General features: G+C 43.9%; 1 protein-coding gene across 16 annotated transcripts in view; it reads left to right on the top strand.

The window, feature by feature from the left end:
- The window catches only part of RBMS3 (RNA binding motif single stranded interacting protein 3), a 921,458-nt gene that overhangs the window by 860,714 nt on the left and 45,912 nt on the right, over positions 1-14,832 (top strand). For 12 of the 16 annotated variants that reach the window (XM_031686913.2, XM_072940906.1, XM_072940904.1 and 9 more), the window contains 2 exons: positions 88-198; positions 7,609-7,656. In XM_031686913.2, the coding sequence (XP_031542773.2) occupies positions 88-198; positions 7,609-7,656 (159 nt within the window). Of the gene's footprint in view, positions 1-87; positions 199-4,699; positions 4,999-7,608; positions 7,657-8,508; positions 8,767-14,832 lie in introns of those variants that run through there. The other 4 variants (XM_072940905.1, XM_031686920.2, XM_072940908.1 and 1 more) reach the window with 3 other exon arrangements.

Consider the following 14,832-nt stretch of genomic DNA (forward strand, 5'->3'; position numbering starts at 1 on the left):
GTGAAAAAGTAAATACACCCAGCAAAGTGTGTTCCGCCTCCTTCGTTATGGGATGTGTTTTCAGATGGGCGTTGTGTGTGCTTGTAGGGTGCTGTGATCACGCCAGCGATGGACCACCCGATGTCAATGCAGCCGGCAAACATGATGGGCCCCCTGACACAACAGATGAACCACCTTTCGTTGGGCACAGCAGGAACGGTGAGTCAGAGAGGTTGTTTCCTCTGGTGTCCTTGGGTTTCTCCAGTCCGATGCGATACTCTCCGTTCTGGCGGATGATCGGCAGACCTGCTTCTGTTCCCCTGACTAACACGCCTTTCAGGTTCCAGTGTGAATACGCTGCCCTCTGCACGCGTGCTCAGCCCCGGGGCACGTCTAGCCGCCTTGACAAGGCTGAAGGTTCTACTGTGTTGCATTTAAATCTGAGTCACTTCTGGTTCTTAGAACACGATGCGCCGAGTATATCTGTTTTGGACCTTGTAACTCAACACACTTGAGCAGAGTTTTCCTTCCAGATGTTTAGCACTTTCGCTAACAGCATCCTCAGGTCATTCATGAGAGGGGCTAACGTTGGTTATGACTAATATACAGGGCTTTTTATTTACTTTCAACATTTAAATCCATAAAATCCACAATTGAGAACCTCACATAATCAACTTATTGAAATCTTCCTTTTGAATGTGTCAACATAGATGATTTTGGGGGGGAATAAAAAAGGAAAGGAATCTAATGTACCTAAAATTTTTTCATAGTTCAGGATGTTTTTGATTAGCCATTATTTTTCCTTAGAGAACAAACATATATCAAAAAATGCCCATCGCAGCCTTGTTTGTCTATCAACCGGCATTTGAACTCATTGGCAAAGCTTTGTTTTTTTTTAAAAAACAAAAATCTATTCAAAGACAATTCCCCAAATGGTCAAGAGGACAGATGTCTAATATTACCTGGAATATTGTAACTGTCACTATAGAGAACAGTGAAAAAGCGTCAAAGCCATTCTCCTGTGTGACAGCCCTGGTCACAGTTTTTACTTCTCATAAATGTTAATGCAGATGATTTTGTCCTTCTTAAAGGTGTACAGAGGGAAAAAATGTTCCTTCTCCTGAGTGAGGCGGCTTTCCTATAGAAAGAGCCCCCGGACTAGGAGTCGGGGAGCCTGGATTCAAATCTTGATTGAGCTCTATTGTTTCTGTCTGTCCTTCGGAAGCTAACAGCCCCTGGGCTCAATGTCCCCCTCAAGCCAGGTGAAGCACTGAGCATTACGTGTACGGGGAAACTTTCAAACAGATGCCACTCTGACTTTATGCCTACGTGTCTCATGGTTACCACTCCTGTGATTCACCATCTCCAAACATCTACATACGCTGTGTACACTAGCTATGTATTTGGAAATTCTACCTCAAAGCAAAGGCTTGCTCGCTACACACATGTGTTGACTCACACACTTTTTAGAATTCAAGAAATTTCTTAGATGTCTACTGAGGCCTCAATCATCTGCTCTGAGAGGGGAAAAAAAAAGTCTGTCCACCTAATGGAAAGACTCGCCTTGTTTCAATAGAGAAATTTAGTTTTATTAACATAAACAAAGGACCTAGCTCAAAGGCTGAACCCATGGAAAGTGGTTGGTGACATCTTCTGTGTCGGAAGGCTTCAGCCAAGACAAATGATTCTTTAGGTCTCTGACCTAGGCTTTGCAAAGTCATGTCCAGGACGACCTTTCACACTGCATTGTGGAACAGCTAATTTTCATTTGGGAGGTAGCATGTGAAGATAGGATTTCCACAGCATTTAGCAACGTGCGAACATTGCCGGTAGCACCTTTGCTCTTTCCTGACCAAAGCAGACCCCAGGACAGCATGGGAAGGCCCGAAACACCTCATGTCTACGGGTTTCCCCTTCATATCAGCCTTCCTCTCCTTAAAGGAGTCCACGTTCTGCATAACCGAATTCATGCACTTTGACTACACTGGATGACAACCTGGAATCTGATGGGGGCGGGGGGAGTTATAATGCAAAGCACAGAAAGAAAGCAGCTTATAAATTCTACCTATTGGAATCGAAAGCAAAGCCAGCTGACTTGCTGAAGTTCAAATCTGGAAACCAGAAAAAAAAAAAAATATATATATATATATATATATATAAATGGGCCAAGTTCATTGAAAATATGATTGAATCTCTTTAAAAAATTGGAAAATAAGCTCAATTATATAGAACAGATTCAGAATTACAATAGTTACTGATGCAGAAATGTGTTCGAGCATTTCAACAGGAATACATTTCTACAAGACTCTAGTTTTTGCCCAGCTGGTAAGAGCCAAATTATTCAATAATGATATATACCCTTTCCTTTCTTAGAAAGCAAACGTTTTAAGCACGTGGGTTATTTTTATCATTAAATTTCTTCTAGCTTTTTTGAAAAATTCTTTTCCTCCTTCACATTTGTACTAAGTAATTCTTATGTATATTATAAGCTTTGTGTAAATTGATGTTTTGCAAAGGTTTAAACTTTTTGCAAAGGTTTAAAATTTCCCAAGGTTCTGAAAAGCCAGAGAGAAAACAGTATTAATTTGTAAAGCTTATTCAACACAACAGCACTGAGTATGTTGGGTGTCCAGTGTGCGGTTAGACTTTTTTCGTAAACGGTCCCTCTTACACTTTGACAGACTCTCATAGATTCATTTTATTTGAATTTTTGATTGGCATCTGGAGTGGCTACTGTGCAATCAAGGGTGACTCTTTTAATCAGATTTCACCACCTTATTGCATCTTTTCAACACACTTTATCCACTGCTAGGAAGGCAGCCTGGAGTCATTGCAAGAACAGTGGACGATGGAATTAAACTGGAGTTCTAAGCCTGGCCCTTATTAGCTATGCAAGATGAGGCAGGGCGCTTAACCTCTCTGAAATTTTATTTTCTCTTTTACAAAGTGGGGGAAAAAAAACAGCATTTCTATCCCAGGGGTATTGTGAGTGCTAATGGGGGGGAACATGCAAACACACGTAATAGAGTGTATGATGCCCAGCAGGGGTTTATCGAACAAGCCACTCTCTCCTTCCTCATTCTCCGGTGGCTTCTAACTGGCGGGAACTGAGTCCAGGTCACCCGAAGCCCACAGTACAGCGCCCTGGCCTGCTCTGTCTCATTTGACGTCTCTTCTTTCTTCCCAGTTTCCACTTCCTTAGCTCCTAAAGTAACGTTTTTCAGGGTTGTAAACCCAACCAATTCCTAGCGGCCAGCCAAGTCCCATCGACAGATAGGGCTGACTAAGTTCGAGCAAACAGCCCCGGAAACATAGAATCAAATTTGGTCTGTATCTCCCTGGGTCTTACAGAGCCATGTGTGTAACTACGCGTGATAGCAGAGATTACATTTTAAATTGGAGCCGTTCTGACGCGGTTACCGCAGCGGCCCGGCCTGCGTGGTGGGTGAGCGGCGGGGCGGCGCTGTCCTTGGTAGCTGCGAGCGGGGTGCCTCTCCCAGAGCGCAGCGCGGGGACACGGGCCTGGGGGCCCCGCCTTCCAGTTTTTTAAGATAGGCTAAATATTAGGGTTTTCATGGGAAACCTCCCTTTATTTGAATACTGGACCCAGTTTGTCCTGAGAGCTCCATTTGTGACCCCTGCCCGGGGTTTTCCCGCTTCCCCTCTGACCTCCCTGGCCGTGGCTGCCTCTTCTCTGTCCCAGCTGCTAAGTAAGTTTTTAAGCGCATTTCTCATCCATACATGATTTCCTCAAGCAAGCGCCTCCACTGTCACGGTTTTGCACTCGGCCTTCTATGCCGCAGACCCCCAAATCTGAGTCCTCGGTGCTAACAGCATCTTAGAATTTTAGACTCACTGTCCCCAGCCGCTTGCTGAGTGTTTCCACGGACTCTCTCCAACATCTCCAAGTCAGCACACCCTAGACTCACCTCGTGAGCTCCCCCGAGCTTTCTCCCCACTGACACCGTCCTCTTCAGAGCCGACCCTGTGACCATTCATTCACCCGGGGGAGTCCAGCACTACCCCCAGGACCCAGTGAAGACGCCTCCAACCTCAGTCCCCACCACGCACAGTTATCCCGCAAGCCCCACTTCACTGACCCCAGTCTGGTCTCCACACCACGTGGCCACAGCCGGTCCATCTAAAACTGCCCGAGCATCTGTCTCCTACCGTGCATTTCCAGAGGCTCTCAGACAGCCAAGCTCACCGCAGTGCCGCACAACGAGGTGTGAGCAGTGCCACGAGGCAAGATTTAGACAGGAACCTCAACTCCAGAAATAGACGTCGGTTCCAAGGGTGGAGCAGGGAGAGGCAGTGAACAGTCTAAAGCGGTGTTCAGGGCTGACGCATCCTGGAGCGAGACTCAAATTTTCCATTTTCAGAAAGGGTGCCTCAGGCCACAGGCTATGTCCCACTTTCTTTTCTAAGATCCCCAGCTGAAGGAAACGTATTGAACCAAAGCCTTTTACATCTTCATCAAATTAGATCGCACAACCCCCCATGTGGACGTGGATGTCACATGGTTCAATTAACCAGCCTTTACCCTCTGCCACCGCAAGTGTGTATTCAATTCTCTACCTGTTTTTAAGCTAGACAGACTCTGCAGGCCTTCAAACAGATGAATTTGATGCCAGCAGTGTAACTTTTATTCCAGTGCTCTGCTGACCTTGAGGAATTTTCTAGCTTTTCCACTTTGGTTTATTTATTTTTTTTGTCACAGGATTCCCTCAAGAACCAAAGCCCTGTTGTCCATAATTTCTTATCACCCTATGGTAAGCTGCAGCAGAAACCACTGGGGACCTCACTGTGTTACGAGAAACTCCACATTGCATGACAATCTTGTTTTACAAGTTTCTTATCTCCTTTCCATGTGTTCAGCGGGCGGTCACCAGTGGCTTGCACTGTCACCACAATCTGTTGAGGGGAATAAAAAGGTTTTGTTCTGCAGGCCCTTATCTGCACTTCTGTTTGTATTCTCCAAGCCACTGGTGATTTGTGACATCACTGGATTCTGGTGGTGTAACCGCAGCCGCTCACAAAGATAATCTTGTAATTGTTCTTTATTTGTTGAATTTAATTCTCTAAGAGGTTTCTCTCCTCCGGTGTTGCTCTGCAATTCTGATGGCATCAAATACTCTGAATTTTGTGCAGAGATGGTCTATTTTCAGTTAATAGCTATGAATATAGAAAACAGTATGATAAATTCATAACTGGTCTTGAGAATATCTTAAATGATTTTTCAGGGAAATAAACTATGGATTGAGCTTAAATGGTCAAATACAAAAAAGAAAATTAGATAAAAGGGAATCGTTTTTTAAAAGTTCGTTTAGTCTTGTTGTAAGTGACTTTGTGAAGGGAGTCTTAAAATATAAACAATAAACAAGCAGGCATTAAGTGGAAGTCTAGTAGGAAGAAAGTTTACTCGCCAACAGTAAGCGTTTTTCGTTTAAAAGAATGGATTCTGAGTGACAATAAAGGAGAAACAAAATACAAACTTCTCAATAGATAAAATGCCTCAAAACATGAACAGACAGTTGAAAAAGGAGGAAAGGGAATGCCAGAAAAATACGTAAAAATAATCCACTTAACAGTAAGTTGATCCAGTACACACACAGACCCACAAATGTAACCCATTAAATGAAGTTATTAAAATAATACACGTTGCTGACGAAGGTGCAGGGAGATAGTCATTCTCAGTCATGGGTCGTGTGATGGTAGGAATCCGAATCTGTGAGGGCGTCAGCTAGACAGCAGGGTGGGCCGTCCAGACACTTCAAAAACAGCTCTGTCCCCCACCCCCACCACCACCAAGCAGCTGTAGTTCTGAGGAGCTATTCTATGGAAATATTCTAGAGTTACAAAAAATCTTTGACTTAGAAATATTCAGCCCAGTGTTCTTTATAACGTCTAGTAAGGAAGAATGATTAAATCAACCACAGGCCATCCCTGAACCAGAATCTCAGGCAGCGTGAAGTTACAGGGACTTAAAATAATTAGGAAGAGGATTATGCATAGTCTGAAATCAAAAGAGCAGGATGTAAATTTGCACATGTCTCGACTCAACTATGAAAAAATCTGTATGGAACGAGGCTGTAACAAGTAAACGTGGTGGTTTCTGGGTGACAGAATTGGGGATCATTTCTATTGTAATCATTATACTTGTCTAAGTTCTCCAAGTATTCAACAATGAGCATGATTTTTTTAAATACATTTTAAAATGTTGTATATTCCGGGAAAATGTCTAGTATCAAGGTCTTGTTTGTTTCCAGTAATCATGTGTGGTTAGTTTATTTTTTTTTAAAGGTACTCCACATTACTACTAGTATTAATATCTGGAGACCCTCTGAAGATGGTTTTACTTACTCTGCATTTGGGGATTATCACCTACTCACCAGCTCACAAATGCGCTGTGAGAAGTAAAATGACTCATGCCTCAGGGTTTCCTTGCATCTGAGTCTCTGATCAATGCTTGCTTGGCTGGCCCTGCACTGTTTTAAGTTTTAACCTGTCCCCTCACGTGCCATTCACTCATGAGGGAGTGGTCAGCATTGTCCTTTTGTGGCAAGGAGATTAACTGGAGAAATTTTGTGACAGATCAAATTAAGTTACCCAGCAGGTGGGAGAGCGAAGTTTGAGATTTTAATCTTTAAAATGGAATGACAGTCACACAGATGGAATAAAGGTCACACACAAGCATTTATTTAACCACGTTTTGGCAGTTTCTTTCAACGTGAACAATACCTGGTCCCTTTTACGTAGTTTACCCCTCCAAGGGGAGATGGGACTAGATTAGAATTTTCCCTTTTTCGAAGGGGGGGGTGGTCTTGGGCCACAGGTCATGTCCCATTTTCCTTTTTAAAATTCCTGGCTAAAGGAACTGTATTAAGACAAAGCTCTTTTTCAGCTTCAAAAAAAGCAGTTCTATTTGGTCCCACATAACTGCAAATTTCAAGATGGATGTCATGTTATTTAATTAACCGTGATCTGCCATTTGCTGCCTGCAATGTTAGGACACTTTGGGAAAAGAAAGCCATCACCTATCGAATAGATTCTGTCCTATTTATCTCTGTCCTCCCAATTCCAGCACACAAGGCTCCTCTCCTGGGAACAGAGCTGGAGATGAATAGTTAATGAAGAAGTCTGAGCTTCACAATGGGTCAGCCTCCACAGAATTTGGGAATGTGCAAATGTTTTCATTTATCTCTTTTAAAACTTTAGCTAGAACATGCCTGTGTTCTCCAGGAGTGGGTTTCATGCTGTGCTCTGGGTCCCTTGCCGATGGGCTGCCTTGTAGAACTGGTGTGTCAGCCAGAGAGGGTACAAATGTCACGTGCATGATCCCAGAGAGGGACCAGAATGATGGCAAACTGAGGAAGATGTCGATATTCTAGGACAGACTGTAACTGCCCCCGCAAGTCACATGGGGACCAACATGTCCAGAGGGGGAGGGTTCTGGGGACACTTACACCAACTGTACACTAGGGGTCACGGTGCCCACAGAGAGTGAAGGCAGGAGCCTTAGGTGACCACGTGACATACAGTGGGCACGTCTGAGTTTTAGAGCTAAGATTCTATTTGATGTTCTCTGGTACCTCATTGCATTCTTTCTCATGCTCTTTTCATTCGAAGATTCAGTCCCAAGACAGGATTATGATACTTCACCAGCTGTTGTGTCAGGTAGGAAAATTCTAATTCCTTTAAGACTTGATTGGAGGGGAGACATGGAGTGTGCCTGGATTTTCTCCAAAACTCTTTAAAGCAGTGACTCTCAAACAGTGATTCCAAGCAGGAATTTGAATTTCGGTTGGTGGGGCCGGGGAGTGGAGGGGGTTAGCCTATGTGGCCCCCAAAAGTATATGTAATATGCCAATCCAGTTTTATGTATGGAAAACAAATGTGTTGCTCTGGAAATAACAAATCAAGGCTTAAAGCCATTGGGTCTGTGAAGGATACACAGAAAATTGAGTCTATGTTCTGTGTATCGGTGATTCTCAGTGCTGGACACGATCACTGGAGTTTCTGGGACGTAGGAGGAGGACTAGTGATGTCTGTCAGAAGAGGGCACAGATTCATAAAAATAGTTTGAGAAGCACTGCTTTAGAGACCGGAAGTCTTGTGAAATCAGAAAATCATCCCATTTTGCTTGCTCTGCACTCCGCGTAGTGTCAGACACATAGTAGGTGCTCAGTGTAATTGTTGAATGAATCAAAACTTCAAATCTGTTCCAGAAATGGGATTGGGGATGTTGGAACAAAAGCTGCCAATGTTCCATTTGTACAACAAAGTGGCCGAAGTTCACATGAGAATACACTCGTGTCTTGAGCATTTGCATTAGCAAACCTTTCCATTGTTTTCCTAAAATTAAGCGGTGCGGTTTGTAATCAAGCATCTGTATGTGAAGACCTGGATTTTGATTTTGAACTGCACACAGCTTGCAGTTGCATCTTAATTTGGAACTCTGGTTTCTTGCAAAGAGGAAAATGGGCACAATTTTTCCTTTTTGTTGTTGTATTTTTCTTTTTAACTAAGGAAAACACTGGCAAGCATGAAGAGCTTTGAACTCTAATCCTTTGATGTGTCAGATGATGAGGACATAAAATCTAAACCAAGAAAGGGCACATGGAGACAGAGCAAGAGACGAAGGCCAGAAATAGAATGGGAGAGCCCAGGGGGCAACAGAGTCTGGCAACCGAGCGGTGGTTTTCAAGCAGAGAACACCGCGTTCTTGGCCACCCAGGTTGCGTGACCCAACATCTGAAGGGTAATCCTTTTCTCGTGTCTCGGGGACTTGTTTAATTATGCTCATGGCTAAATACTCATCTTAGACGTTCAGCTGAAAAGCAGTGAGCTGGCTTTCAGCTGTGAAGTTACTTTGGTCCTCCTGGAGATGGCTGTCAGTTGTCATTCATTCAAATACAATTTATCTTTCCCCAAAGTGTATTACCTGTCATATCTTAACAGGCCTGCTTTCTTAACGATCTGGGACCCCTGGGAAGATACTTTATTGAACGTATAATAGCCTGTCCTTTGTTTACCATGTGGCGTCTATGTTTAACAAGGGGCACTACTCCTGGTAATTGACCGAATATCACTGATAAGGAAAGATACAAACTAGAATTTCCCTTCAGCTCGGTTTTCTGATTTCACTTTCAAGAACACAATGAGAAAAGCAATGTAAACACCAGACTAGACACGGATCATGGGTCAGGCTCTCCACAAACCAGCTGTGACAGAACATCTGGCTGCAAGTCTAGACTCAAGACTTCCCGCCTAACTCCACGGTCAGGCGCCACTGAAAGTCCCCGAGCAGAGAAGTGACTTGATCAAAGTAATGCTTTAAGAAACTTAACTTGGCAGTTTTACGTGTGCTTGAGCAGTAAGAAACAGGAATTCCATAGAACAGTTAGAAAGCTCAGATATGCTATCACTAGACCAAAATAAGTGCTAAGATCAGATCCCAGTGGAATACGAAGGGGGCTAAAATAGAAGTGATGGGAAAACATTGAGGACGATTTTACAGTTGTCTTCCCCTTAGAAGACTGGACTGGTGGTTTGACACCTATATATTTGCACAGGCTTCTCTGGCCTCTGTAGTGCACCTCTAAATGAAACCAGACTTGCCTTCCGCACGTGCTTTTTGTCTGGTGGGTGCAGTTTGGTTGACATTTGATTAACGGCATATCCTCTGCCAAACTCTTGACCAAGTCAGGAACATGAAACAGGCGTAAGGTGTTGCAACAGCCTACTCCTGTATCTACCAATATGCCAATTTTGGACAACTCAAGTAGTAATCAGTTCTTTGCCAGTGTAGCAGCCAACTGAACCGTCATGGTATGTTGGAGCTCACGATAGCCCCTGGGGGTGATCCACAGGCACAAAGCGCAACCTAATTTCATCTCGATTGAAGAACACGCTGGAGAGGGATGGAACTGGAAAAGGGGGACCAGAAGTCAAGAATCCAAGCACAACATCAAGCTGGCACACGCTCAGGGTGTGGAAGTAAGAACGGAGAGCTGACAAATCTGCGAGGCGTGAAGGAGGCAGAACACACAGGACTTGGTGACTGAGTGGGTGTGAGAACAGAAGGGCAAAGAAGAGTTAGAGGCAGCTCTTAAGTTCCAGCAACTCACTGGCCTGAGCTATCGTTTATGGGGATCTGAACCAGAGGAACGAGAACTAAACTTGAAAGGAAAGAGGCTGCGTGCTGTCCACGTGGAATCTGAGATGTCTGGGAGGCATATGAATGGAGACGTCTAGTCACTAAGGACTTGGTGGTGTGCATCTGGAGCTCTGCGGACAGCTCTGGGTAGAAATGGATGTGGGGGTCATCATCATGGAATTAAGCCTTGTCACCCAGACACAGTTCTTAAGAGTGAAGAGAAGTAGGCAGACCCTTGGATATAAAGAACAGGCAGAAAAAAGAACCTAAAAAGAAGATCGGAAAAGACAACTGTAGACAAAAAAGGAAAACCAGGAGTGCGAGGTTCCAAAGAAGGCAAAGCAAGAGAGGATTCCAAGAGAGACCTGTGTAGTGGATGAGTCCTGAAGAGAAGCCCTTGGACGTAGTCACACCGAGGCCACTAGCCAATCGGACAGGGCAGTCTTAAGGGGTAGAGCAAAGACAGTGACCATCCTGGGAGGAAGTGATGTAACACGTGCCAGGAACCTAACAAAACTGGCTTTGAAGAGGAGGAGAGAAGATAATAGCAAAACAAATAGAGAAGGAAACTGACTGATTCACTGATCTTTTTTTTCAAGATGGGAAATATTGGGTCATGATAAGAAGCAGCCAGGAAGGAGGTCTAATATTTGAAGATGTCCTTCATCAAGGGGAGGACTGAAAGAACGAGGTCACTGAGGAAGCCAGGCATCTGGGGATGCAGGAGGGCAGGAGGAAAGGATGATGCAGCGGCATGCAGGTCTGTAACTGGAGGACTAGGAAGTCAAAGGATTTACCGCATGAGGAACAGTGTGTGTCTTTATGTGACGTAGTGGGTGACCTCTTCTGAGAGTGAGGGGGAAATGGCATGCTAAGGGACTTCAGGAGAACAGAAGTTTGGGAAAGTGTAGAGTAAGAAAGCCTTTCTTTGTACTACCTCTTCTTGAGTGGGAATTACTTTATAAAACTATTCCATAATTTGGTGGAGATGGGGTGCGGTGTTTAAGCTACCCCAAAGAATAAAACCATTTTGCAAGCTCTAAACATTTGTTTTCTTGGATACCATGAGCTTATTACAAATGATTTCCACCTCTTAATTAGAAGTTAGGTCCATTAGTACCTCCAACGAGCAACAATTAGCCATTAAATTGTATTTACTGTAAAAGACTCGACACAAGGGTTATAAATGTTCCCACAAGCCAGGCATGAAAATCAGTTTCATTTCTTTGCTCAAATACTGTGCATCTACTTGGATTACCAAACTGCATTTGTTTAAGGGTACTAATTGTTTTTCCAATAAGTTCTAGAAGGGGACTTCATGCTACTTATTCATTCATTCAACTCATACTGTCTGGGCTCCTTTAGTGCTGCAAGGAAGCACGGCTAGATGGTAGAAAACAGAGCTGAATTCCTTGCCTTCCAAGAACACAGACTCTCAACAAAGGACGGGGTTATAAAGAGCTGTCACTAAACACTGCCTGTGACAGAGCTCATACGAGCAGTCTGTAGAGCGGGATCTGTACCTGATATTTGTACAAGCATTTGACACACTGTCAAGTATGTATGTTCCAGACACACTGGCAAGTACGTGTGTTCCTGCTGGTACTTGTATATTGTTCACTGCATGACAAAAAATGACGTCTTAAAGACTTCTGTGGGACCCCAGTTTTTACTGCTCTCTTCAAGTTAACTGATAACCAAAGGAGGCTTATGCAAATAGTCTGTTCCAATATATAAACATCACTGTTATCTAGCCAGTTTTTTTGGGGGGGGCGGTATGAGGTAGTGGGGGGGATCCAAATCCTATACCTTAGCTTCCAACCCAGCAAGTTTTTTCTTCTATAAAGGCCCAGAAGTAAATCTTCCAAGCTTTGCCAGCCATTCACTCTATGTCTTGCCTTGCGGGGTAAAGCAGACACAGATCACGTGTAAATAAATCAATGAGCTTGGCCATGTCTCAATAAATTATTTGTAAAACCAGGCAGCAGCCTGGACTGGCCCGTGGGCTACGGTTTGCCCAGCTCTGCTCTAGTCAAATTATTTTCCTAAGTCTCCCAAATGAAATACTCTTATTGACAGTCTTTATAAGAGCATGAAGTGCTTTTCCTTTAAAGCTAGCATTTGTGTGTGTTGTTTTTAATTTCAGGAAAGGCAGATGAAATGTCAGGAAGGCAGAGGTGGAGAAGCAGGCATGAGAACTGAGAGAGACACTTCTTGGTGTTTTGCTTTGTGCCACATGCCCGACTGCAGTACTGAAATATTAAAACACTCTAAGGGTATTGCTAGTTTTCACATTCTCATCACAGATGGGTTTTCTGGGATTTATTTGTATGTACCAGCGACAGGGGATTATCAGCCAGGAAAATCAAATATAGATTCAGCTTAATATCCTCCTGGCAGCCTTTAGAATTCTGTATTTTTAGCAATTTCGAGAGAAGGTGAAAGATTCATTACCCTAAAGGATCTGTCATCAAAATATTATGTTACGTCTTTGTCACCTCCCCCCGCCCCCCGCTGTTGTAGTTGTAGTTAATTACTGTCCACCGAAGTTCTCCTTGATCTGTCAGTGCTGGTTTACCGCGCTTCTCCGGGGTGACTGCTTCTCTGAGCACCAGATTCTGCTTTGTACTCTGACCATGAAGGGAAGCTTTCTTGGTTTTGTCTAAAGACCAAACACAGCACAGGGCAGGCCTGGGCTGGCTGGGGATGTGCCTGTCCTTCTGTGTCAAAGTCAGAGCAGATTCCGTAGGGAGATGCAGCACACACTTTCCATCCAATGGAAAGGCAGCATCCAAAGTGCCGTCTCTGCGGCAGAATCCTGGTAGCATCCTCTACTGGGGCGGCAGGGGCAGCGATGGGCTTAAGGCACGCCCCAGCGACACCGCATGCTGTCCTGGGTACCTGAGCCAGCCAAAAAGGTGGTACCTAAGTTAACAGCAACAGAAGAAGAGAGCCTTTCCAAGGCAACAATAGATTTTAAAAGAAGCGAACTGCATGTGCGGGAATGGCACATCTGGCCCCAACAGCACATGGTTCCCTTTGTAATTAACTACACAAAGTGGGCACTTGAGGTTCCTGCCAGGGGATCCCACCGTGAACTGACTGTGATGGAGCACTTGCCGAAGGCATGCTCGAGACCTCTGACCCTGGAGAGACGCAGATGGGCTCACATTTCTCCACTCTGTGTTCAAGCAGTTTGTCAGAAAACAAAATTCCTGCACCATGTAGCTGCGCAGCCCTGTGGAAATGCTTTCTCAGAGTACATTCTCACATTGTAACCTCTTTTTTCTTAGACGGGTGATACAGGACACAAACACTTCACTAAGCTTTTCCGAGATGCCCCAGTGGAAGTAACTGTGCATTGTTTTGCTCAGCGTCCTTTGTAAAGAAGCAAACGATGAATCGCTCCCTGAGTTCAGGGTCTCGGCAAGTATCTCTCCATGTGAGCGGATATACTCCTGCTGAACTGACCATGTGAAATACAGAACTGAATCTGTTTCCCCTTTGGTCTTGTCAGGACAGTGGCAGTCAGATGCACGACACTGCAGATGTTCCTGGTACCATGTTCTCTGTCGCTTTCAACTGTTCATTGATTTGCTGCTGTTTTTATTATTTTTTCCAATTTTTTTAAGGACCTTTTACTTCAGTTTTTTTTTTTTTTTTTGCTGGAGGGAGTTAATTAGGTTTATGTATTTACTTAATGGAGGTACTGGGGATTGAACCCAGGACCTCTTGCACGCTGAGCATAGCACTCTACCCCTGAGCTCTACCCTCCCCCTGCTGGTGTTTTCAGTTGTGCTTTTTAATTTAGTGCTTAATTTTATACACCCTTCACAAATTCAAGTTGGGAGCACAAAAGCGCTAATTCCTATGGTAAGAAAATAAATGAAATAAATGCTCATGGGCTCAGGGAAGCTTCAGCGCTCTGAAGTCTCGGTGGGAAGACAGCATGAAAGATGATTGTGAGGACGTGTTAATCTAATTGAAAAACCGGCCAGCAGGCACTGCTCCTGTTCACTCACACACATGCACCCCAGAACAGGAATACGTATGGGATAATCATTGGAAATGGCTTTTAGAGTCAAGAGGATGTATGTGATTTCCGGTCCAATCATTTTAAAATTATTTAACAACAACAGTCACGTAAATATTCCGGAGTTAACTTTTCCTTTAAGTATAGATAATGTGCATTAGCACCTCTACCTGTGCACTAATAGAAGAAGGGTTACCTGATATGGCACGTCCGTGTCTAGGAAGTACCGGACTCATCACAGATACCAAGTTACGGAGACTTCCTGTCTTCTTCCCTGCCCCACATTCCGGGAAGTGTGCTAGGGCTCCGGGCGTACACCTAACCCTACGTTTACATGATAGATTGACTGAGCGAGAGTCGTATTTTAAAACAGACTCTCCAAACCCAAGCTCTGAAAAACAGAAGAAATACTAAGGGAGTTCGTTACGTGTCTTCTCTATTGGCTGAACTATTATATTAGTAGCTGAAATAATACTATAAGTAAATCATAAAGCTTTTTTCAGCAACATGAAAAAAAAAACTATTCTTAATGTTAAGTGGGAAAAGGTGACAAAATTGATCATTAGGATTTTGAGTCCTAAAAGCTTCGCATGAAATGAAGCTAGGAGAGAGTGCTTAAACTGACTGTCATGTGTTTTTAGTTTTTTGTTTTCAACTTTTT

The sequence above is a fragment of the Vicugna pacos genome, chromosome 17 (assembly GCF_048564905.1).
Source record: "Vicugna pacos chromosome 17, VicPac4, whole genome shotgun sequence".
Taxonomy (NCBI): domain Eukaryota; kingdom Metazoa; phylum Chordata; class Mammalia; order Artiodactyla; family Camelidae; genus Vicugna; species Vicugna pacos.